Source organism: Cornus florida, unplaced genomic scaffold (genome assembly GCF_030987335.1).
Source record: "Cornus florida cultivar Cherokee Brave unplaced genomic scaffold, ASM3098733v1 CherokeeBrave_3.0.0_Hap2_Chr02, whole genome shotgun sequence".
Classification (NCBI taxonomy): Eukaryota; Viridiplantae; Streptophyta; class Magnoliopsida; order Cornales; family Cornaceae; genus Cornus; species Cornus florida.
The window spans coordinates 112,246,772-112,272,851 of NW_026775572.1; the positions used below are offsets into that span (position 1 = coordinate 112,246,772).

Here is a 26,080-nt window from a genome sequence, read left to right on the forward strand (position 1 = left end):
TGGGTTACCTCTAATACAATTCTAATAAGAGTATTGAGATATATATATAATTTTAATCACATTAGATCGGATTTTTATCGAATTGGATCAATATAATTCATATCTGATTTGTTAAGTTAATGGATTATCGGATTCGGATCTTAATCGGGTTATCAGATTTTTTGTTCAATCTATATCAGACTAATCGGATCCGAATCCGCTCCATACAGGTCTACTAGGTAGTGAACTCATTTTTTATTGACTCCTTATATTGAGATCTTGAATCTTCGTGCGGTGAAAAAACATACCATTTAGCAACGGCCATAACTAGCAATTTTCATGGAATTGTGTTATTTTGATTGCTTTTGGTGAAACCTGTGGAACTCAGTCTACTGGGTGGTGCAGTTACAATTTTCTGCAGTTCGAACTTGGTTTTGGTATGGATTCTCACACACACACACACACACACACACACATATATATAAATAAGATTGTCCATTGTTATCTTAATGAGCTCTTGCAATTAAAGAGATCGACTGTGCCTATCATACCATACATGGTTTTATTGGACCAAAAACAAGCTGCGCATAAGAAAAAGAGTATTAAGCTACGTAAAATATATGGTTTATGTACACCATAAGAAAAGAGGCGGCATTTGCATTCATACAGCAGCCGAAGCCGATGGCGACGGCGATGGTTGAGCATCGCAAGCAACATCTGAAGACATGAATGCCATCACCTCATGCAAAATGACAGCAGCCTCGTTGTATCGATCGTGGCTCAAAGAAACGCTTCGAATTTTCACCGCATCATCCAACTGCATGTCAAACAACACAAACTTAATTGAGTTATGCTTCTCCATTCATGTACAAATTAGTACATTCATTCATTAACAAAAGCAAGTATGATTTTATAACCTATGTTACACTCATGTATTTATTATAATAAGGTAGCAGTCCAAGCCTAAAATTCATGATCATGCCAGGAGCCATCGTAAGAAATAATAGCCCAACTAAAGCAACTGTGTGTGTGTGTGTAAGCCCTAGTACAAAAAACACAGTGAATAAGCTGAAAAAAGACTTAACACCAAGTAAAAGAGCAAGGTTTTTTTATTCACATTCAATTAGATCGGGTAAATTAAAGTGAAGGATTGCTATAACTTTTTTTGTTCTTTTACTTTTACGTACTTTAAACGAATGGATTATCTACCAAACACATTGAATCAAAATAAATTAGGCCTGTCAGGATGGAGATGGTGGTGTGGTTGAAGCTGGAATCAACAATGACACATACATAATATATATATATATATATATATATAGAGAGAGAGAGAGAGAGAGAGAGAGAGAGAGATTACCTCTTCAATGGAGCGAAACAATTTGTTGGCAAGTTGAGTGAGAGTGTTCTTGTGATGTTGGTGTGGGGAAGCAGAGATGATATGATTGAAATCGCAATACAGCAAGGTTGATTTGAGGCGTAGATCCCTTCCCATCAAATCCCATGATGAGCCCGAGCCCGAGCCATTATCATCCATCACAACAAGATCACCTCCAATTGACAACAGATCAAACGCACACTTCCTTATTCGACAGGCACTTCCCTTCAACCCCACCACATCCACCATTTTCCTCCTACTATATATGCAATGCTATGCTATGCTAGCAGCTCTCTTAATTAAGCCTGTTATACAGACATACTTTCATATTTATATATGGCCACACCAAATTTTTGAGAAGATATATAAAAAGGAGAAAGCGAAAAAGCTACACTTCAATGCAAACGAAACCTTACATATTAAGGAAACCTAAAAGCATAACATGCCTTACCCTTATATATATTATATATAGTGGCACAAGTTCTCATGTACAAAAAAAGTCTATAAGACTTTGTCATATATATATATTAGTCTATATTTTGAATCTCAACCACATGGATATTATATTATAATTTATGTGAATGTTACAACTACATGGATACTATATGATAATTTATGTGAATGTGATGGATTCATACTATCTGCACTAAAGAGACATCTATGCAAAACAAATAATAATAATAATAATATTAAAGAAATAAATAAATGAATTGAAAAAATAAAAATAAGGAGGAAGCCAGCAATGTGGACATGTCTAAATCTGTTCTTTGTATGTATGTGTGTATATCTATATCTAAGCAAAAATGTGCAGTCTGGCTATTTACAATTTGGAAAATGATATAAAGGTAGACTAGTTTGACCTATTGTCCCGCTTCAAGCGATTCTCTTTGACAAATAATCCAAACTAGTACGAATATCAAGATTCTTACAATAATTTAAACTTTCATCATTTTTTTTCCCTAAGAAAAAGAAAACAAATAAAAGTAGGATAATGAATGGAACGAGGAAGAGTGTTTTTATTTAAGTAGGATAATGAATGGGATGAGGAAGAGTGTTTTTGTGTATGCATCCGGATCGTCGGAGTAGTAGCGCATTCAGAATATTCGTAATTTTACGTTTTACGCGTGAACAGTTGGAGGTGCCCGATAATTTTTCTCCACATAGAAAAAGCTAAAGATGATGCAATCAAATAGTATATGATTGGAAAACCAATTTCATGAATCCAAAGTCCAAGAAAAGGAAGAAATAAATTCAAATAATTTTTAAAAAAATGGGAAAAAAAAACCCACACCTACAGTTCCTTAATGTGTAAATTATCTTGCTACAGGTGAAAAAAAAAAAAAACTCCAATTTCAGACTCACTCGAGGGAGAGAGGGGGGGAGGGTATTGATAATAATAATATATATATATTTTTTTTATCGTTTTTGAGGAAAAGCTGAAGGGAAATTTGTGAAAATTATGAAAGAAGAAGAACAGCAAAACACAAGAAATAAAGGTTCAAAAGGAAGAAATTAAACACCATACCTCAGCAATCCATCAAGGAACAGATTTTCCCAACTTCTTTCATCATAATTGATTTAGGTCCATAGCAGTATTATTATATAAATTACAAATCCAATATATATATATATATATATATATATATATAAGTATTATATTCGCGTGTTTGTGTGTACATATATATACAATATACAGATATATATATATATACACACACACATCACATATGCAAGAAGAAAGAAGTGAAACAAGAAGAAGAATTAAGGAGGACTCACCTGGAAATTTTTATTTACAGCAGAACTTTGTCCGTACAACTAAATGGAAAGCAACCAGTCGATACCATATTTATTATAAATAAAAATAATAATAATTATCATTCATTGGCACAGAATATTTAATAAAAAGTGAAGTGTATAAACATTGTAACATATAACCCATGAAGTTAATTAAATAATGTTCACCCGTTAGTTATTAAAATAATGGTTTTATCGGGGCATTAGGGTTATGTGTAGTCAATAGTTTGTTGGGCACATTGTGGTGTGGTGGTGTGGGGTGTTGTTTACACACTCTCCGCTTGTCTCTCTCAATTCACTGTTTTACCTACTTTTACTCTCTGTCGGTATCTATTTTTTTTTGTTAAGTGAATATATATATATATATATATATATATATAAAAACCATAATTTGGTGGTGTAAAGCGGCTGCTCGAGTGGCTCAAGAATCACAATCGGGTACCGCGCGTCAAAGCAATCTATAAACGAGTTCCAGTCTCCTTATTCTTTGTTTGTCGTCTATAAATAAAGGAAAAAGTGCCACACAAAAAAAAAAAAAACCTTACACTATTACAAAAGTGAAAGATAACATCAACCCTTCATCTATATAAAGTATTTCAAAAAGAACCCTTTTGATTACCGGACCACATTTTTCCGTCCTCAAATTATCAAAATTATCAAAATATCCCCACTTATTAATTTATATAAAAATTATAAAATATCATAAATATATAATACCCATAATACCCTTCAAGGGCCATCTTGCAACTAACCAATAATTCAGCCTTTTTTTTTTTTTTTTTTTGCAATTTTGCCTAATAATAATAAATAATATAATATTATTATTAATAATACTATTATTAATAACTAATAATAATAATAATAATACTAATAGTTATTATAATAATAATAGTTAATAATAATAATAATAATAATAATAATAATAGAAAAATAACAAAAATAAATTGCTTAGTTGCAAGATATATGAATCACTTTTAGAACCCCTGTGAATTAACAATAAGGATAATAATAACTAACAATAATAATAATAATAATAATAGTGGTAGTAGTAATAATAATTAAAATTTAAAATAATAACAAAAATAAATTACTTGATTAGTTGTTTGATGTATCCATATACCTATAAATAATTTTTGCAAGCTCATAAATTATAAAAAATTTAAAATAATAGGGTTAATTTCAGTTACACCCCTGAGATATGTTCAAATTTCAAAGTGACCCCCCACGTTTGCAAAAATTCAATCAGACCCCATGTCAGACATTGTTGACTGAGAAAGCCAAATAAATGAGTGGCATGACTAATTTACCTTTTTTGTCCTTGTCCCATATAAGCTTTACCAAACACCAAACTCCTGCCTAACCTACCCTATCTCTTGAACCAAACAGTAAAATTGTATTAAAAAAAACGTAAAATTGTTTTTTTTTTTTTTTTTTTCCCTAATTCCAGCATGAAAGCGTACCCAGTAGCCTAAGGTCGGACTGAACTTACCGGCGCACCAAATGACGACGACGCTATGATAATGTGAGCAAGGAATTCTGCAATTGGACGAACACTGCAAGCACGAGGGAGTGGCCGAACTGTAGTCGATCGGTGAGAATGAGATCCGTTTCGTGATCTTTTCAGCCCAGTCTAAGAAATTTCTGTTTCTCTTTAATTAAGTTTTCTTCCCCACAGATGTTCTTTTTTATTTTTTATGATAACCGGGGGGAAAAAAAAGAGAAAAAATAAAAAACCATGCAAGCAGATGAATATAATTTTAATGAAAATGTCACCTGTCCAGAGTATGGGGAACCCTCTTCATTAGCCTTCCTCCCTGGAGGAACAAGAGGAACCAGTTCGTGAAGCCAATCAAGGAAGCAAAAGGTCTGGTCGCCAAGATCTCCGATGCCGTAGGGTTCGGGAAACGACGTCGGGTGGAGGAGGACGCCAGCTCTTCTGCGGTCGCTAGGATGGGACTTGGGAAGCCAATCGGCGTAGTCGATCGGCAAGTCCTCGCCGACGATAGCGAGGTTGGCAGAGAAGGTGGAGGAGTTGTTGAATTGCATTGTGAAAGTTCTCCTGGGTTGTTTTGGGGTCTGAGAAGATTGAATAATAGTAGATTAGTGGTAGAGGTTGAAGAGAGAGAGAGGGAGGAAAAGTAATTATAGATCTTGATTCTCACACAATTTCTCTAACAGTGTTTTCATCTTCCTCCCTTGTTTGAATCATAACTTCACCGACTACTTGAATATACTTTATTGGAGATTAGATTTGTTATTTTTCCCGGTAAATTTTATTTTATTTTATTTTTTTATTAGAGTTAGTTGCTCATTCATCCTATATCCTATAGATAGTAATATCAATCGTGGAAGCTACTTACACTTTCTATTTCCTGATCTGATGACATTTTTTTGTGGTTGGGAAAGTGCCGTATATATTATATATATATATAACCGCTATTGTTATATATCCACCTTCTTCACCGGCGCCCAATCCCCATTGAACGGCGAGCAAGGAAGAAGCGGTGATGACAGTATCTATATATATATATACATATATAATATAACCCTGTTTGGTTACAAGCATATTGCTATTCCAAATTATATGCAATTCCATAACCAAATATACAATTTCACCAAACATGGTCATTGGAGGGCAATTTGGGCATTATCTTTTACTTGTTTTATGATGTCAGCAAAAAGTATCTCTGACCAGCTTTGACCGTTGACCGAGGGGGGAGACTGATATGTGTCGGAAAAAGTAAGGGGTCTGATTGAATTTTTGCAAACGTAGGGGGTCTCCTTGAAGTTTGGACACACCTCAGGGGGTGTAACTGAAGTTAACCCAAAATAATAACAAAAATAAATTACTTGATTGGTGTGCAATTAAGGCACAGTTTGAGATGTTTGTGGGTACCATCACTGGAACCCTCATAAGACTACAACTCATCCACTAAGAATAACCTTGGGGTTTAAAGGCTTGTTGCATGGGCTAAATGCAACTGTGATTCCCACGAAAGCGGCTTTTTAGTTCTGTATTGCTAAGAGACTAGCAATATGTAAGTTTGGGGGTATGATAAGCGCTGAATATTGCGTACTTGATCCCCCTAAATATATGTATGTTAAGACCTTAAGTGATAATTTTATCCAGTTTTAGACTAATTTATGTTTATTTTGTGTTTATAGGTACTTTCCTAAAGAAACGATTAAAACCGAGACTTTAAGATGAAAATACTGATATAAAAGCTTATAGATGTGTCAAGGTCATTGAATATGAGACCTTTGGAGTTGCACAGAGTCGTTGCCGGTCAGTCAAAGTAAGTCGAGAGTTAAAATGGTGAAGTTTGGAAGAATTTAATGCCAAAGCTCAAGCCTCAGTTCTAAGGTTCAAGTTCAGCAGAAGGAAACAAGAAATTCAACTAAGATAGCAAAGCTCAAGCCTTGATCTCAAGAGCTCGAGCTCAACCTAAGAGTGCTCGAACCTTTGCCTAAAAGCTCGAGCCCATGAGGCGTTAGAATTTGAAGAGTTGTTTTCAGAAAAGCCATACTCCCAGGACTTCGTGCGAGACCTAAAGGGATCGAGCACCTTCACAAAGGGCTCGAGCCCTGAGTCAACAAGCTCGAGCCCAAAAGTTAGGGCTCGAGCACCATCAAAGGGGATCGATCACTGTTGAAGACAAAACCCAAAAATATTTTAAGTGTTGATGGAAAAGACGCTTCAGAAAATATTTCAAGAAATTTGGCTAAGTATAGAAGTGAAACTCGAGCGCCATTCCATAAAGCTCGAGCCATGTTCTAAGAAACTTGAGCTCTGCTTTAAAAGCTCGAGCTCTCCATAATATATTAGACTTTTTAGATGCTAGATTTATCCTTATTAAGTCTTATTTCATCCAAGATAGGCCAAAAGACATCAGAATACCTAAAAGCCCGTAAGAACCTTAATAGAAGTTAATTCTTCTATATAAAAAAAATGGCACAAGGCTACATAAAATCGCTCTCTCATTTTATTCTGAATTTTCTCATATTGTGTTGGCGGCTTTTAGGGTTTCCATAGTCTTAGAAGGTGAAGACCGTGAGAAGAGAAGTGCAATCCGTGACGATGAAGACCACTGTAATGGCCCAATCATTTTTCTTTCATTCCTTTTTCTGAAATTTTATGGATAAATTTTTTTTCATTGAATTTTCTTTTCTGAGTTCGGTTACTCGTCACTTAGCGTCGTCTCAAGTGATCAGAAATGGTTTCCGAGACTCTTTCCTTTGGATTGACAACTTCCTTTAAGGACCGAGTCATTTTCACATTTTCAATTTTTGGACACTATTCACTTTTCGTCTTTTTCCCATTTGTCACTTTGTTGGCACAACCTCACTTTTCATGTCGGAGTTGAGTTTTAACTTCACGAGTTTTTATTTCAGTTGATTTCCTCGAAACGTGTAGCTTTACTTTTGGAGAAAAGCTCGCTGGTTGTTTCTTTCTCCCGTAGGGGCGTGGATGAAATGATTTTTCAGAAACATTGATATTTCTTGGGGTGTTTTTCATAAATATCTTTTGAAAACATTTTGATTAGGGGTTTTAAAGAAAATATTTTTTAGAAGATATTTTCATTTTGGGCAGTTTTGCAGTTATCTCTTTTTGTAAGGGCTATTGTGCAATTGACGAAAGTTATTGCAAAATGCCTCGTTTTGAGCCTGGATCTCGTATGGGATTTATTTTCACTTTTCGTCGAGTCGTGTACTCTTAGAATTTCCTCATGGTCACTTTCCCCAGTTTTAGGGTTTTTGACCCAAGTTGCCGCCGAACTTGTTCGGGGCATATCTTTTTGTACGAGACTCAATTTTCGACGCCGTTTCTTTCATTGTTCATTTTTTTTCATTTTGGTTCTTTTTCATTCAGAGTGTTTTACCGTTTGAGTGCGTTTGCGCAAATTCCACTTTTCCGGACCCGACGGGGCCCTTTCGGGGCACTTTTAGGGTTTTACTATAAATAGGGGTTATAAAATAAAAAAACATTTCATCCACTTCTTCTCACACTGCTTCAGATCAGCCATGGCAGCCCAAGGGGGCTGCCACCCTTCTTCTCTCATATTAACCTTCTTCCCCTTTGTTAAATATCGTAGTACCTTAGTGTTTATCGTAGGCCTTGGCGATGCGCTCCTTTCCCCCTTATTAGAAGTCGATTCTGACCATTTTTGAGTTCAAGTTTTGAGTTCGGGTTTGGATTTTCATGGTGCCTCAAGGGTTAAAGTTGCTTCCCTTGTAGTCCCTGACATAACCTAGAAGTATCGTCGGATTCAGAGCGATTTCCTTCCAGTGGGGATTCGAGATTTCATCTCAAAGTGAGGTAGGGGATGTCTTAGGTTTACATAATTGTTGTATTGATTATTTTGTAAGCTTATACAACTTGTATGCATGCCTAAGTATTTTATCTAGAATTTAATATAATTATTTTCTTTGTATAAGATTTAATTCTCATGGTTGTATATAGTTTGGAATTAAATTGCGGTATGCTATTAAATTAGGCATTGATATGTTCATTAACATATATTAAATTGAGAGTATTTGAATAGCCATTGGAACTTTTACTTAATCTTTCACTTGTATGAAAATTTAATTCATATGGTTGTAACTAGCATGGAATCAACTTGTAATGTGATATTAAATTTGGCCTTGGTATGTTCTTTAACATATGTAAATTTGAGAATATTTAGAGTTATTTTAAAATCTAGAGAAAGTTAATTAATTAGGTTAATTAATTTTATTTTAAGTGTTCTACTCACTTAATTGGATTTTTAACTTAATATTGTTGATGAGCTTGGCATATTCTATCATATACATTAAATTGAGAATATCTGAATAGGTTTTGAGACTTTTATTTAATTATTTTCTTTGTATGGAATTCAATTCACATGGTTGTACCTAGCATGGAATGAACTTGCAATGTGATATTAAATTAGGCCCTAATATGTTCGTTAACATATATGAAAATGAGAATATTTGAATGAGTGTTGAGAACTTTATTTAATTATTTTCTTGTATAAAGTTTAATTTACCTAGTTGTAATTTAGGTAGAAATAACTTGTAATGTGATATTAAACTAGGCCTTTCCATGACCATTGACTTATATTAATTTTAGAATATTTGGAGTTACATTGTAATCTTAAAATTTTAATTATTTAATTTAATTAAATTCCATTATATGCTTTCATTGAGGTTAGGTATTGAAGTTGTTTTCATGCTTAACTTGTAAAACTGGAACTTTTTGTATGATTACATTATAGTATTCCATGAGTAGAAGTTATAGTTTAACTTGCTTATATACACATTATATATTTGGCATGTCGTATGCCATTGTAGCTTGAAGACATAGGATGAATATTGTATGTGTTTACTTGACTTGTTTGTGCATGGTAGTTGACTAATATATTATGTATATGTATTATACCTCGATGCACAACTTATTGATTTTAGGAAAGCTTACATGGACATTGAAAATATTACGGCTAGGGCATGGCTCTAGTACAGGGGATGACAGCTCCCCCTATAACATATAGTGCGCACTGGGTGGTTCCCTGTGGGCTAATGTAATGCACCTAATTTTAAAAGGATAGTCTCGGTATTTTAATTAATTGTTTTATTGCATTTTTATTTGATTATTTACCTAATTGTTTAATTATTTTTATTTAATTAAATTATTTGTTTTAATTATTTTTATTAATTAAATTATTTGCTTTCATTATTATATGCTTATATGTCAATTTAAATAATTGTTTGTTTTGAGTAAATGCATAAATTGAAGCAATCTCAAGCTGAATAGAAAAAAGGAGCAAAGTGGTGAAAAACAGCATCTTCGATTGATCAGACCAAGCTTCGATCAATCACACAGTGATCGATCCAGCCTCATCAAGATGGATCGAGCCTCTTGTCCTTATCCCCAAGAATTTCCATCTTCGATTGATCCAACATCCTTTCGATCGATCGAATTTCTTTGATCTTTTCCCCAAAATATCCCGAAAATATCTCAGATCTGTCAGTATTCAAAAAGGCTCCGCCATGGTTCGATCGATCTCACCAGACTTCGATCGATCGAACCCCTTCAAGTGCCGAAAAAAATAGAGTTCCAGCTAATTAAAAGGTGTGCTCGTGGTGCAATCATTTGGAGGTCCTTGTGCACGAGGCCTGACCATTAGGTGTGACACTTGAGCTACTTATATAAGGATTTTGAGCCATTTTTACATAGAGATATACACAATCTTAGAGAGAGAGGTTATAGGAGTCTAGAAATTGGAGAGATACACACCATTTGGGAGCTCTTCCACTCATCTAGGGTTTCCATCAAGGAGAAGAAGATCATTCCTACCATGGAGATAGCCCTTGAGGGTTGGATGATGAAGATGTAAGAAATTTCTCTCTTAATTTCAACAGAGTTTTATTACACTTCAACATTTTTCTCCCCTTTTTCCCTCTATTTTCAGTCTATTTATAGACTGTTACAATGGTCCTAGAGGTTTCCTAATTAATTCCTTGCACTGGGCCATGTTCCGAGCTTCCCTTGACATCGACTCGATTATTTTTAGCAGGCCTTCAGAGTCACTGTTCAATTTTGGGCCTAGCTTGAGACTGGTTGGTTTGGATCAGGATCACGTACTTAGCCCATTTTGTGTCATGTGGGCTGTATCCGATCCGCGTCGTACTTAGTGTCCTCAACTGCCCCCATAATCACTCCCTAATTAATTAGGGTGTGATTATTAATGGCAATCAATTATGACTCGGCAGCTCAAGATGATCACGTGGGGGAGTGAGTGGTCGGCTCAAGAACCAATGTTTTAAATTTTAAAAACCCTTCAGTCTCCTGACGTCTCGGCTTTTGGGTCTACTTTCTCTTTATAAACCAAAGAGCCCGTACTCATACATCTTTCTATTGTCTTCATCACTCATTGCTATCAATCAACTTTACTGTTTGGCCCTTCTAAGCAAATCAAATCCTTGTTGGTGAATTCTCGCACAAGATTTTCCCTTTTCAGTTGTCCTGCCGCGCTTTTGCGATCTTCAATTCTGTCGAGGTTAGTTTCGCTTTCCTTCTTCTTTTTTTCTTCTTCTTTTTTTTTTTTTTTTTTTTTTATGAAAAAAAAAAAAAAAAACAAAAACTTTACATACTTCCTTGTGATCTCTACTCGCTTTCGCCATGCCCATTGATTTAGATGTTCTTAGCATGAAACTTCAACTTCCCAGTGACATTCACATTAGGGAGTGCCCTAGTAATGTGGATATTAGGACTGGCTCTGGCCTTCTTCCCGGTGAGATCTTGTTTTCCCTTCTTCATCTAAATGTTATTAGATTCCCTCTGCACCCCTTCTTCAGTTACATTTTTAATAGGTTGGGGCTTTCCCCTCTTTAGGTGAACCCCAATTTTCTTAGGGTTCTGTCCGTTCTGCTACTTCTGAACTGTGACAGGGGTCTGGATCTAGATATTATAGATTTTCTCCTTTGTTACAAGGTCAATAAGATCAGGCTGAACGACTTGTATTATCATTTTTACCCTATCGAAAAGAGGTCAATCTGTAAGGATAAACTTGACTTGGAGAAAAGTTAGAAGGACAGCATAGTTGGGGTTAGAGGGGCCTGGTTTGCTCCGGCTGCTAGGGATTGCCCTATCCCGACCGCCTTTGGTGAATGTTCTGTCTCCTCGTACCAAAAATACAAAACCCACAAAAGTGATTGCCCTTGTGAAGTTTGCACTCCTCGTTTCTGCACTTTTCTTTGCAGTTCCCTGGGTATTCCTTATAACGAATTAAGCTACGGTATTTGCAGGGATAGGATCAACTACCTGAAGGAATACGTTCTGAACAACGTTCCTTCCTGTTCTAATCTTCTTGTGTCCGAGAACCTTACTGATATCTCACTCCTCGGCAGCACCATGAGTCAACTTCGGATTCCTTCCTTCAGCAAGAGGAAAAACCCTCTTAGAAATATTGCTGCTTCTACCCCGGTTCCTTCTCCAGCCTCGGTATCTTCTGCCACTACGTCCAATAATACTCTGGATGTGGTGATTGCCACTAATCCAATCTCCAATGCCTCATCTGTCAATCCGAACATTGCCCCCTGGGCTAGCAACCCCTCGACCATCACTGTATCTGCTCAGGACAAAGAATGAGGAAAAAGACCCCAACCTGACAGTGAACCCAATCTCGATGATGTTCCTCTCTCAATGAGGATTCGAACTTCTAGGCTGAGTGCGCCCATATCTTCCCAGAATAGGACAACTGTCCCTCCTAGTCTGGTAGAGCTAACCCCCCGATTCATTCGCTCGGATGGATTGATCATCCAATCGAACGATACGATGTTCAAGGAGGGTCAAACTGCTATGGCTTACTGCAAGCATTTATGGTCCCCTAAAGATATTGAGGTGGCCAAGGCTTTGACTCAAGATGAGGTGTTCAGCCGTTTTCCTCTGGCAGCAATGGAGGTAATTCTCTTTCTTCACTTGGCTAATTTCAGAATGCTTTCATACTTTAACTTATCTGAATATACGTTTGGCTTAATTAGTATTCGTGCATCTGTCAGCAGATTTTGGTCTACTTGATGATGATGCAAAAACACATTGAGTAGGCTAACGCTCGGGTACGCAGGCTTGCCGGTGGGCTTGAGGTGGCCAACAAAGAAAGCAAGATCATCAACTCCTAGAATGCGGAACTGATGGTGCAGCTGCATAATGTTGAGAAAGAGAGAGTCGTTTTGAATAAAGATGTGGACTCTCTTCAGGACGAGAAGAACGCTCTCCAGCTAGAGAAGAGCATCCTGTAGACCGAGCGGGAAGCTTTAAAAGTTGAAAAAGAAAATCTTTAGCGCTTGTTGGTTGATGAATAGACCGAACGAATGGCTTTTGAGAAGAGGGCTCTAGATGAACGCAACGCCCTGCTTGGTGTCATTGGCAGGGTTGATGGTGGGATGAGGGCTCTTTATACTCGTTTCTCTTGGACTGGAGCCCTCAGGTACGCTTAAGGGTACAAAGACGGCTATACCAACCGTTCTCCTCCTGAAGGTAAAACCAGCTCTTATGCAGGTCCTGATGATGTTAACAAGGAGTTGAATATTAGCCCTACTAGAGTTTATGCTGACCCAGAGCCTACTCTTGCCGAACATATCTTTGATGAGTGCCAAGAAATTGTTGTTTCAGGGGTCATTCTTATCCCCTCGGCTGTCTAACCTCTGGACGTTCCCCCTTTGACCTTTGTGATTCCCCCTGCACCTGCTGCTGAGGGTGGCACCCAACAGGATGAAACAATCATTCAACTTGACTCTCCCCCCCGCGGGGAGAGTACAATCAATGAAACTGAAGGGAACTCTGAGCGCGGTCAAGAGACTAAGGGAACAGGCAGGACTGACTAACATCCTAGAAATATATCATTTTCCTTTTGCATTGTACTCGTTTTGTCAAAACAGTCCTTGTAAATGTAAACTGATTATAAATTCAATAAAATAGATGTTTTTTTGACCAATTTTTGTCTTATAGTGCTTTTAACATCTCATTGTTGCCTCTTAATATCTTTTTTGACCAAGTGTTTGGTGTTTGGCCAGAATGCCACTTGCCATTTGGCTTTTTTATTTTTAACAAGTATTTGGCGTTTGGCTCATTGTACCTGCTGCCACTTACTTTGCTTAAGTGTCTAGCGCTCGGCTATAATGCCACTTGCCACTTGGCTTCTTATTTTTAGCAAGTGTTTGGCGTTCGGCTTATTATGTCAGCTGCCACTTACTTTGCTTAAGTGCTTGGCACTCGGCGAGAATGCCACTTGCTATTTGGCTTCTTATTTTTAGTAAGTGTTTGGCGTTCGGCTCATTGTGCCATGTGATACCCCTCGGATCCGAGACATGGGTTGATCAGGCCCAGGCCTAAACCCAAGGGATGTCAAACAATTAATATGTAACCGAACACAGAATACAAGATGAAATATGAAATAAAAATAATAATAAGCTGAAAGAATCTGGAAATACAATCTTTTATAATTAAATATTTAAAACCTGATAATCCAAAACTCCATAAGTTTACAACTCGGAAATCCATCCATTGGACCCTTTATCTAAATTCTCCAAACGATACTGAAATAATAAAAATAAAATCCAAAGCTAACATAGAGAAAATTCATACATAATCGGAGGAGTGATTAGCTGTATCTGCTCTGCACGTCCAAACTTTAACCCTAGAACTGATGAGCACCTGAAAAATAAAGAAGTGGGTCAGGTCCATATGCAAGTCCTGATCTACTACAATCCAAACAGTAATCCGATACGCAGATACATCCTAGGAAGACTCAACAATATCTAGAGTAGTCTATATATGTATATAGTACACACTATAGGACGCTCGCTAGTCCAGTAGGTTTGTCTCAGCCTGAATAGAAGGCAACATGCGAATACGCACCCTAGGGTGGGCATGAGTACCTAGACCTACCAGGGAACAACACCTATGTCCAGTTATCCATCCTAGGCGATATACGCGCCCTAACCATGGTCATGAGACTCAAGCTCATACCATGGCACCATATAATATATATATAAAGTCCTTACTCCTCCTAATACATAATACCATCCATCTGTGTAGTGGTCTGATATATGTATAACAAATCCATCCTGAAACTATAGTGGATCATTCAATTCACAATTGATATGACATATGTTGGTGATGGACTTAATCTTTATGATTAATCCATACCTTAATCCAAATTTAGGTAGGGCTTAGTGTCTGAACTAATCCGTACCTAGTATGACACCGTCCCATACCGGCGCATACCATCCTCCAGTTTCCGTAGTTAATAACACAGTATAATTACTTATTAACCAACATCCTAGAATAAACATAAATATAGTTTAGCATGTACACAACCAATATATGCATCCAATATAACATTTAGATATCCCATTACAGTTCTTGATATAAATGAAAAGACTGTACATTTAGCTCCTCCAGATAACACAGTTGATGAAAACAGTATCAAATACTAATCAACCATACTCCAAAATTTGCATAATTACAGTTTAACATGTGTATAACTAAATTATGCATCCAATAACAACTTTAGAATCCCAGTTCCAGTCATTTAAATACATGAAACAAAACTGCACATTTAATTCCTCCAAACAGAACCATAATTAATGCATCCAATAACAACTGTAGAATCCCAGTTCCAGTCATTTAAATACATAAAACAAAACTGCACATTTAATTCCTCCAAACAGAACCATAATTAATGCAATCAACGGAAAAGGTAATCATCAATTAATTTCAGCTAAATAGATTTATGTTTCCGGATAAATAACTATATACTTGTACACAGTTAAGACATGTTTAATGTCTTTAATTTAGACAAAAAACCCCAATTGTTTCAGAAAATAGTAAGAACAATATACTAATTTTAATCCTTTCATCCACTGTTTCCCAAACAGGTTTAGTGTTGAACCTTATCTTTGTGCATGCTTTAACATAATATCATTAACATACTTCCCAACAGTTTATACATCTCTGGAATAATTATACAGATCATCCACATTCCCTGAACCAACCTAGAAACCTTTCTACAGGCCAAATCGGACCCAGAACCATGCAAAACCTCAAGAAAAGGGGTTGGAGCCGCCTCCAGAAAGTTGGAGCCGGCTCCCCCCTTAGTAGAGCCGCCTCCACTTCATGTGGAGCCGGCTCTACCCCATGTAGAGCCGGCTCTACAAGTCCTAGAGCCGGCTCTACCCTTTTGGTGAGCCGGCTCTCCTCTTTTGAGAGTCGCATCCCCTAACCTGTTCGTCTTCTTCGCCTCCGGCGAAGTCCAGAGCCTCTATAGTATTTTAAACTCCTGTTCTGGTGTTTATTTAATGCCCCAGATTTATTTGAAAGCTCCCAATATGCAACAATAATCCCAATTAAACCAAGCTTAAACTCAAGAACGGCATGCAACAAAACACAGAAACTTTAAGAACTTGCACCAGTTTGGTTCACGAGATTTATTACAGTTTAAACATGCATTTAAGATAAATTTTAACATTTATTTAATCCATTTTAATGTTGGTTTAATCCCTGGAGTCTTTCTAAGCATGTACAGAACACAGATTAAAGAGATAGAGTGGAACAGAGACTTGCCTTGAGTTTCAGACTTTGAAACTCTAAACCTCCGTCTCTGAATTGTCCGTCAACGTCGTCGACTACCGTCCTACTCCTCCGACGCTCTTGGTTCAACCCAGAAAACACCCCGTCCAACCTTCCTTGAACCTCTCTGTATAATACTCAAGTTCCCTCTCTGTTTCTCTGCTCTCACAACTCTCTGTATCACTGTATACGGGAATAGAGTTTTATGTATTTTTTTCTCAAACTCTAAACCCACATAAGGTTATATATATAGGCATAGTAATCCAACCCTAATCCTTGTATAATTTGAGCCCCAATGCAACACTTAGTCGGCCCAAGAATAACCTAAGTTATAACCTATGTCGGCTAATACGTGAATATACAGAAAACACAACCCTAATTTAAACTAATTTAATTAAATAAAACCAATTATCAATTAAGTCAAATAAAACATCATAAAACAATTTAATTTAAAATAATTTAATAAAAGAAAACAAAACAATTTAATCAATTAATTAAAACAAAATCAAATTTAAATAACCATGGAAGAAACACACAATTAAAATAACCAATTAATAGAACAACACACAATTAAACAATTAAATAAAAGATTAAACAATTAAATAAATGCCAGGACTATCCTTTGAAAATTAGGGGTATTACATTCTTCCCCCCTAACAAAAGGAATTCCGTCCTCGGAATTCGCTCTTACCTTCTTCCAATATTTCAGGAAACTGCGAGCGAATGACATCCTCTCGTTCCCAAGTGGATTCAGCCTCATTGTGATGACTCCACTACACACGAACTAAAGGGATAACCTTATTTCGTAGGATTTGATCCCGACGGTCAATAATACGACAAGGTGGCTCCAAATAAGTTGCATCCGGCTGCAACTCAATCTCCCCAACATCGATATGCTGATACCGATCCTCATCGCGCAGAAATTTTCGCAACATGGAAACATGAAACACGTTGTGAACGCGATCCAAGTTATCCGGAAGTGCCAACCGATAAGCCACAGCTCCCACTCGATCCGTAATCATGAATGGACCGACAAACCACGGAGACAACTTCCCTTTCTTCCCAAAGCGCATAACACCTTTCATAGGTGACACTTTGAGTAGAACCTGATTTCCAACTCGAAACTCCAAAGCACGAGTACGCCGATCAGCATAACTCTTCTGTCTACTCTGAGCAGTACACATGCGATCCTTAATAAGAGCAATCTTTTCAGAGGTATCCTTGATGAACTCAGGACCCAAGAATCGATTCTCTCCAACCTCCATCCAACAAACAGGTGATCGACACGTTCGACCGTACAATGCCTCAAATGGTGCCATACCAATAGTCTTCTGGAAACTATTGTTATAAGCAAACTCCACAAGTGGTAAATAGTCCTCCCAGTGGCCCTTGAAATCCAAAACACACGACCGAAGCATATCTTCCATAATCTGATTCACCCTCTCAGTCTGTCCGTCAGTCTAAGGATGATAAGCAGTACTAAGGTGTAACTCCGTACCTAAAGCCTGCTGAAAACTCTTCCAAAATCCAGATACAAAGCTCGAATCCCTATCCGATATAATAGACAATGGAATGCCATGTAGCTTCACAATCTCTGAAATGTAAAGCCTCGCCAACTGCTCCGAAGTGTAGTCAGTGCAAATAGGCAAGAAATGAGCTGACTTGGTCAACCTATCCACAATGACCCATATGGAATTATGCCCCTTGAAAGAATTTGGCAACCCTTCCACAAAATCCATAGATATGCTCTCCCATTTCCACTCCGAAATTGGTAGTGGCTGTAGAGCTCCTGGCGGCCTCTGATGATCAATCTTAACCATCTGACAAGTACTACACTGAGAAACAAAAAGAGCAATGTCCCTCTTCATACCTGCCTACCAAAACTGCCGCTTCATATCTTGATACATCTTATCGCCTCCTGGATGAACAGAGAACTTAGAGTGATGAGTCTCAGTCATCACATCCTTCCTCAAATTATCAGCAGAAGGTACCACTAACCGTCCCTTGTACCTTAAACCTCCATCAGCCCCAACATAGTAGAATGGAACCTCTCCAGAAGCTATCTCTGCGACCTTGTCGACATATTGCTGATCGGTGAGTTGTGCTTGTAAAATCTTGCGAATGATGGAAGGTGTAACCACCATGCAAGCTATAAAAGCATCCGATAACTCATCCATACTCTTCAAAGTATTCCACTCAGTAGTGAATAGAGTAGAAAGACTACCAATAGGTCGGCGACTGAGTGCATCCGCCACCACATTCGCTTTCCCTGGATGGTACTGTATAGAAAAATGATAGTCTTTTATAAACTCCAACCACCTGCGCTGTCTCATATTCAGCTCCCGCTGAGTGAACAAGTACTGCAGACTCTTATGATCACTGAATAATTTGAAGGACTCACCCAACAAATAATGCCTCCAAATATGCAAGGCAAAGACCACTGCTGCTAACTCCAAATCATGTGTTAGATAATTAAGCTCACGAGGCTTAAGTTTCCGAGATCCATAAGAAATCGGTCGCTCCTCCTGCATCAATACACATCCAAGACCCTGCAACGAAGCATCCGTGTAAATAAGATACTCTATCCCGCTCTGCGGAGTAGCCAGAATCGGTGCAGAAGTCAGCTTCTTTTTCAGCTCATCAAAAGCTCGCTGACAGTGTTCATCCCACACGAACTGTACACCCTTCTTGGTCAGATGAGTGAGTGGTTCTGCTATCTTGGAGAACCCCTGGATGAATCTCCTGTAATATCCTGCCAAACCGAGAAAACTCCGAATCGCAGTAGGTGATGTAGGCTGTCCCCACTCAACCACCACTGAAACCTTGGCCGGATCCACTGCTATCCCCTTTTCTGACACCACGTGACCCAGAAATTTCACCTCCCGCTGCCAAAATTCACACTTCTCGAACTTGGCATATAACTGGTGCTCACGAAGCGTCTGTAAGACTATGCGAAGATGTCTAGCATGATCGTCCTCCGATCGAGAATAGATCAAGATGTCATCAATAAAAACAATAACAAACTGATCCAAATAAGCCCGGAAGACTCTATTCATTAAGTTCATGAACACTGCAGGTGCATTAGTCGTCCCAAACGGCATAACAAGAAACTCATAAGAACCATATCTCGTGAGAAATGCTGTCTTAGGTACATCCTGCTCCCTAACCCTCAGCTGATGATACCCAGAACACAGATCAATCTTGGAGAAGTATGTGGCTCCCCTTAACTGATCAAACAAGTCATCAATCCTGGGCAAAGGATACTTGTTACGAATCGTAACCTTGTTCAACTCCCTGTAATCTATACACAGACGAAGCGAACCATCCTTCTTCTTCACAAATAGAACCGGTGCTCCCCAAGGTGATGTACTCCTACGAATAAAACCCTGGCTGAGTAACTGCTGAATCTGATCCCTCAGCTCTCTTATCTCTACCGGTACCATCCTATAGGGTGCCCTAACAATAGGCGCGGTGCCTGGAGCTAAGTCTATCACAAAATCAATATCTCGACTAGGTGGCAACCCTGGAATCTCCTGAAATATATCCGGGAAATCCTGTACAATCGGTATATTATCCAATGGTACAGTAATCCTCTCCTTATTTTCCTCCTCCACATGGAACAAATAGGTACTACTGCCCCCTTTAGAACGTGGCATAGCTACTACATACATATCCTGACCAGGTATGGTAAAAATAATAGATCTATCAAAATAATCAACTTGGGCATAGTAGTGAGACAACCAATCCATCCCAACTATCACATCATAAGTGTGCATGTCCAGGACCAATAGATTGGCTAGAAATTTGAGTCTGCCAATATCTAGTGTCACAGGCCCATCACTCTCATGTACAATAGCTGTATCACCCAATGGTGTAGAAATACCCTGAGGTCTAGTGCATACCCTCGTCCTCATCCCAGATAAAGCAATAAAAATCCTAGCTACAAATGAGTGTGTAGCACTTGTATCAAATAAAACACATCCATGCAAACCATGAATAGGAAACTTACCCTCAATAGTCTGAGGTGCCTGAACATCCTGTGGCCTGGGGTTATACACCCTGCCATAGTGCAACTGCTGTGGTGCCTGTCCCTGAGTCTGCGGCGGTGCCGGTAAAGCCAGATGTGTCTGTCCCTGAATTCGTGGAACCTGTGGAGCTGGTAGAGGCACTGACGCCCTCTGTCCCTGCTGCACATACTGTCCTTGTTCCTGTCCTGCTTTAGGACACTGCCTGGTGGTATGACCATACTCTCCACAAGTGTAACAACTACCCTAGAAAGTACCAAATGGCCTCCTCTGTCGGTTAGCCTGTGGCTGACCCTGTCCTGCCTGTGGTCCCCCATTCTGTTGCCTCTGAATAGGTGCCCTATTCCGGTGAGCATCTGAACCACCCTTGTGCTTCTTCCAAGACTGTTGTCCTTGGAACTTGCCTTTGTCATTCTGCCGGTGACCATTGCCGTTCCCCTTTTCAGCTGACTGATTAGTAGAGTCTTTATCACCTCGCTTCTCACCACGAGCCTGTCTGATGTCCACAGTCAACTGATTCTGTTATAGAGCGGCGTCTACCACCTGAGCATAAGTAGTATAGGCTGGACTACCTATAATAGCTCTCTTGATAGACCACATCAGTCCCTTGACGAAACTGTTACGCTTCTTCTCTTCTGTATCCACCTCCTCCGGTGCAAAGAGAGACAAGCGTGTGAACTGCTGCTCATACTCCGCCACTGTTATGTTTCCCTGCTGCAGATTTAGAAACTCGGTCTTCATAGCTGCCCTGACTGCATAGGGAAAATATTTCTCGTCAAAGCGAGCACTGAACTCATCATTAGTCAATGTCATCCTCTCCTCTAGGGTGGTAACTGACTCCCACCACTGTAGTGCATCCCCAACTAACTTGAAAGTAGCAAGCATCTGTTTCTGGACCTCCGTGCACTGAACCAAACGAAGATGATGCTCAATGTCCTATTTCCACTGGTGAGCTGCTCTGGCATCGGTTGAGCCTGAGAACATAGGTGGACTCCCCTTTGTGAAAGAGCTCCTAGCCTTTCCCCAAGAATCCGTCTGAACCAATGGTGCTGGTAGTGGTGCCGGCTGTAACTGAGGTTGATTCCGAAGTGCAGCTGTTACCCCTACCTCTATAGCCCGAGCAATAAGGTCATTAAGATGAGGAGGAAACTCTAGATTTCCTCCCTGATCCCCAGTCTGCTGAACTTCCTCCTGCTCCTCATAAAACTGACCTTCATCCTCCTGACACTGCCTACGGGCCGCTTCCCTTCATTACCGATTGTTCCGTCTGGGTCTTGCGTTAGCCATTCTGTCAGCACAGAAAGACAGACATCAGCACGATTAAACCGAACCGTAAAGAATACAATGAATCTTAAACTTAAGCTCTAAACAATAGAGAACGCTATGCGAAAGTCTTATACGATAGAATCCTAGAGACACTTGAACCTGAAGTGCTCTGATACCAACTGTGATATCCCTCGGGTTTGGGCCTGGGCCTGATCAACCCATGTCTCGGATCCGAGGGGTATCATATGCCAGCTGCCACTTACTTTGCTTAAGTGCCTGGCGTTCGGCCAGAATGCCACTTGCCACTTGGCTTTTTTTATTTTTAGCAAGTGTTTGATGTTCGGCTCATTGTACCAGCTGCCATTTACTTTACTTTCTATAGATCTTTTGAGGTTTTATACATTTGAAAGCACATAATTGGAAATAAACACTGCCCAGACTGGAACTCAATACTGAATTTTCTATTGGTAATACCTTTTCAAAGATGTGGCGTTCCATGGCTTATTTACTAGCCTTCCAGCCATGGTCTCTATGATATATGCCCCCTTCCTTATGACTTCTGCAACTCTATATGGTCCTTCCCAAGGTGACACCATTTTCTTGACAATTCCAACCTTTCTTTTTAGAACCAAATCACCATGTGCAAAGTCCCTATGCCTCACCTTTCTGTTGTGACTGTTCATAGGCGTCTGCTGATATGATGCCAGCCTTACTGCCGCTGTATCCCTCTCATCTTCAAGCAGAACGAGGTTAAATTTCAACATATGATCATTCTGCTCTTGATTCCATATTAGGCTTCGAATGGTTGGAACTAGGTGCTCGACCGGTATTACTGCCTCAGTACTATATGCCATGGTGAATGGGCTCTCTCCGGTCGGTCATCTCGGAGTTGTTCTGTAGGCCCACAGGACGTTCGGGAGCTAATCCAACCATTTCCCTTTTTCTTCTTCAAGCTTCTTCTTTATACAAGCAAAGATCGTTTTATTTGTGATCTCAGCTTGACCATTTGCCTGTGGATGGCTGACCGCTGCTAACTTTTAGTTGATTCTGTATTCTTCCAACAACTCCCTCACTTGCTTGCTATCAAGATTAGTCCCATTGTCTATAACAATCGACCTCGGCACACCAAATCGACAGATGATATTACTCCAAATGAAGCGCCTCACTTGTGTCTGAGTCACGCTGGGATATGGTTCTGCCTCCACCCATTTGGTAAAGTAGTTTATTGCAATTAGAACAAACTTATTCTATGATCTGGTAGTCAGTAGCAGTCCAATCACATCCATCCCCTATTGCGCGAAAGGCCATGGTTTGGCCATTACGTGCAAGTCTTCTGGTGGTTGGTGGATCAGTGGTCCGAACCTTTGACACTTATCGCACCTTCTTGAGAATTCCTCCATATCTCGTGACATGTTCAGCCAAAAATATCCCTGGGTCATCGTTTTATGCATTAAAGACCTCCCCCCTGAATGATTACCACAAACTCCTTCGTGGATGGTTCACAGTATCTGCCGAGCTCTTGTGGGGGTAACACATTTCAAGTAAGGTCCCAAGAAAGACCTTTTATACAACTGGTTGTGTACTATGGCATACTTTGCAGCATTTGATCTGACCTTCCTTGTTTCATCCCTCTGTTCGGGCAAAACTCTATCTCGTATGTATGTTATAATTGGATCTATCCAGCTCGGCTCATATGGTATGACATTCACTTGCCAAGGATCCGAGTTTGATGGCTCTTCAAGGATAGATGGCTAGCACAACACACTAACTGGAATCACCCTTGTCAGTGTTTCCCCATAACTCGACGCACTGTATGCCAACTGATCAGCGTCCTCGTTACACTCCCTCGGTAATTAGATGAACTTGATCTAATCAAAACTCTCAGCCTCCTGCATAACGGCTGAACAGTATGCCTCCATTGTTTCATCTTTGGTTCCATACTCCTTAGTCACTTGCCGAACGACCAGCTACGAATCACTAAAAGCGGCTAAGCTTTTGACCTTTAGCTCCTTGGCCAACTTAAATCCAGCCAGTAGTGCTTCATATTCTACTTCATTATTGGTCTCCCTAAACTCAAGTTTAATCGCCTGGCTCAACGTGGTGCCTTCTGGTGTTTGTAACTTGACCCCAATTCCTGCCCCCATCTGATTAGAAGAACCATTAACGAAAAGCTTCCATGAATAGTCTTTAGGATTTTCCTCTGGCTCTGCCGCATCACATTTCAGTAGGAAATCAGCCACCGCTTGCCCTTTGATGGCTGTTCGGGGTTCATACGTTACATCAAAGGAGCTCAGCTCTATTGCCCACTTTGTCATTTGTTCGGACAAATCTAGCTTATACAGGATCACACTTATGGGAAATGTGGTCAGAACGACTATAGGATGTGATTCGAAATAATGCCTGAGTTTCCTCTTTGCATTTACCAAAGATAAGATTATTCGTTCGGCCTTTGAGTACCCTCGTTCCGGTTTGGTCAGTGTTTTGTTGACATAGAAAGCTGGGAACTGCTTACCCTGTTCACATCGTATCAGAACGCCGCTAGTTGCAACGTTTGAAACCCCAAGGTATAGGAAAAGCTTCTTTCCTGGTTTTGGGGCAGTCAGGACTGGTGGGTTTCACTTATATTCTTTCAACCTGGTCAATGCTTGCCTCTGCTCATCCCCCTAGGATTGCTTTCTGTGACTTCTTATTGTATCAAAGAATGGCTTGCATCGGTCTGACAACTTAGAGATGAATCTGCTCAGTGCCGCTATGCGTCCGGTGACAGCTTACACTTCCTTGACAGTACTTGGTTCTTCATTTTTTAGTAGAACTTCTGCTTGAGTTGGGCTAACTTAAATCCCTCTGTTGTTGACTATGTGGCCAAGAAATTGCCCAGATCCTAAGCTGAACGAGCACTTGGTTGGATTCAACCTTATTTCATATTTTTTCAGTATTCCGAACACTTTTTGCAAATGTTGCAAGTGATGGTCCTTCTGTTTGCTCTTTACTACCATGTCATCGATGTAAGCCTCCATAGTCTTGCCCATTTGATTGTTGAAAATCTTGCTGACCAATCTCTGGTACGTAGCTCCGGCATTCTTCAGACCGAACGGCATGACCTTATAACAATAGATCCCTCTTTTAGTGACAAAAGAGGTCTTTTCCTCATTGTTAAGATCCATTGGGATTTGATTGTAGCCTGAATAGGCATCCAGAAAGGTCAGTTGTTCATATCTAATCGTTACATCCACCATCTGATCAATCTTTGGAAGTGGAAAGCTATCCTTCGGGCAGGCTTTATTCAGATTGGTGAAGTCAATGCAAACTATTCACTTCCATTCTTCTTTTGCACTACAACCACGTTTGATAGCCAGGATGGATATTGAACCTCTCTGATGAACCCAGCTTCCAGCAATCTATTAACTTCATCAGCAATGATCTGGTTGCGCTCCGGGGTGAACCTCATTTGCTTCTGCCGTACAGGCTTAACACTCGGATCTACATTAAGGGAATGACAAGAGACAGAGGGGTCGATCCCTGGCATGTTCAAATGGCTCCAAGCGAACACATCTACATTCTGAGAGAGGAAATCAACTAACTGGCACTTTTCTTCCTCTGCAAGCCCTGAGCCCACTTTTGTGGTTCGGTCTGGCCTCAAATGATCAATCTGGACATCAATTAAAGGTTCCTCGGTCAACATCGGGGGCTCCTCCTGCCCGTTCGTGCTGGGGGGAGGCTTCTGTAATTGCTATGCTGGGCTAACAGAGCGGACGGGAGCTTTTCCCTTCCTTGCGGCTTTTAGAATTATCGAGTATCATTCCTTGGCAACAACTTAATCCCCATAGATATCAATCACCTTGCTACCCTCTGGGCTCAAACATCGCATTACCTGGTGCAGGGTCGATGGGACTCCTTGGACCCTATGAGTCCACCCTCTTCCCATTAGCGGATTGTACGATGGATGGATTTCAACTACTACAAAGCTTTCAACAAGTTCCTTCTCGGTAGCTCGGACAAGCAATTCTACTGTGTTGATTGGTTCAACTCGTTTTCCATTGAATCCCAACAACGGATTTCCAGTACATTTAAGTGCCTCCGGCTTGATCTCTAGTTGATCGAAAATGACCCTTGGCATAACATTCGCACTGCTCCCTGGATCAATTAGCACTCTTCGCACCAGGCATTCGGTGACTATCAAGCTAACAACCAAAGGGTCTTCATGAGGAACCTGAACTCGCATCAAATCCGTTTTTGTCGAACTTTATCTATGTTGATACACGCTGCTGGTGTAGAGCGTTCACACTGCCTATCCTCCTCTTCATCTGTGCTTGACGGAGACGCGTTCGGAGCAACTCTTTAGATTCTGCTGTCTGTTTAGGTTGGCTATGAATTGCATTTATAATCCTAACGGGCTGAGCGTTATGGTGATTCGGCTTTTGATTTCTCTTGACTTGCTCAGCTGGTCGGCTTTGCTCCTGTGCTGGCCCTTGAACATATCCTGCAAAGTCTCCCCTTGCGATTAGCATCTGCACTTGCCTCTTTAAGTTCCTG

The 26,080-nt window shown here is 39.6% G+C and overlaps 2 protein-coding genes across 4 annotated transcripts; both read right to left on the reverse strand.

The window, feature by feature from the left end:
• Positions 1-567: 567 nt before the first annotated feature.
• LOC132295566 (oxygen-evolving enhancer protein 3, chloroplastic-like) lies at positions 568-5,620 on the reverse strand. Of its 3 annotated transcripts, none has more exons than XM_059793861.1 (3): positions 4,922-5,620; positions 1,337-1,659; positions 568-796 (listed from the first exon to the last, which is right to left on the reverse strand). In XM_059793861.1, exons 2-3 carry the CDS (start codon positions 1,601-1,603, stop codon positions 641-643), a joined length of 423 nt encoding a protein of 140 aa, XP_059649844.1. In that variant the 5' UTR covers positions 1,604-1,659; positions 4,922-5,620; the 3' UTR covers positions 568-640. The 3 variants fall into 3 exon arrangements, with proteins under 3 accessions (XP_059649844.1, XP_059649845.1, XP_059649843.1); XM_059793862.1 differs by lacking the exon at positions 4,922-5,620 and adding an exon at positions 3,131-4,164; XM_059793860.1 differs by lacking the exon at positions 4,922-5,620 and adding an exon at positions 2,880-3,116.
• Positions 5,621-25,361: 19,741 nt separating this feature from the next.
• Positions 25,362-25,769, reverse strand: LOC132296621 (uncharacterized). The gene has a single exon (XM_059794805.1). The coding sequence runs from the start codon at positions 25,767-25,769 to the stop codon at positions 25,362-25,364; it is 408 nt and encodes a 135-aa protein (XP_059650788.1).
• Between the last annotated feature and the right edge of the window lie 311 nt (positions 25,770-26,080).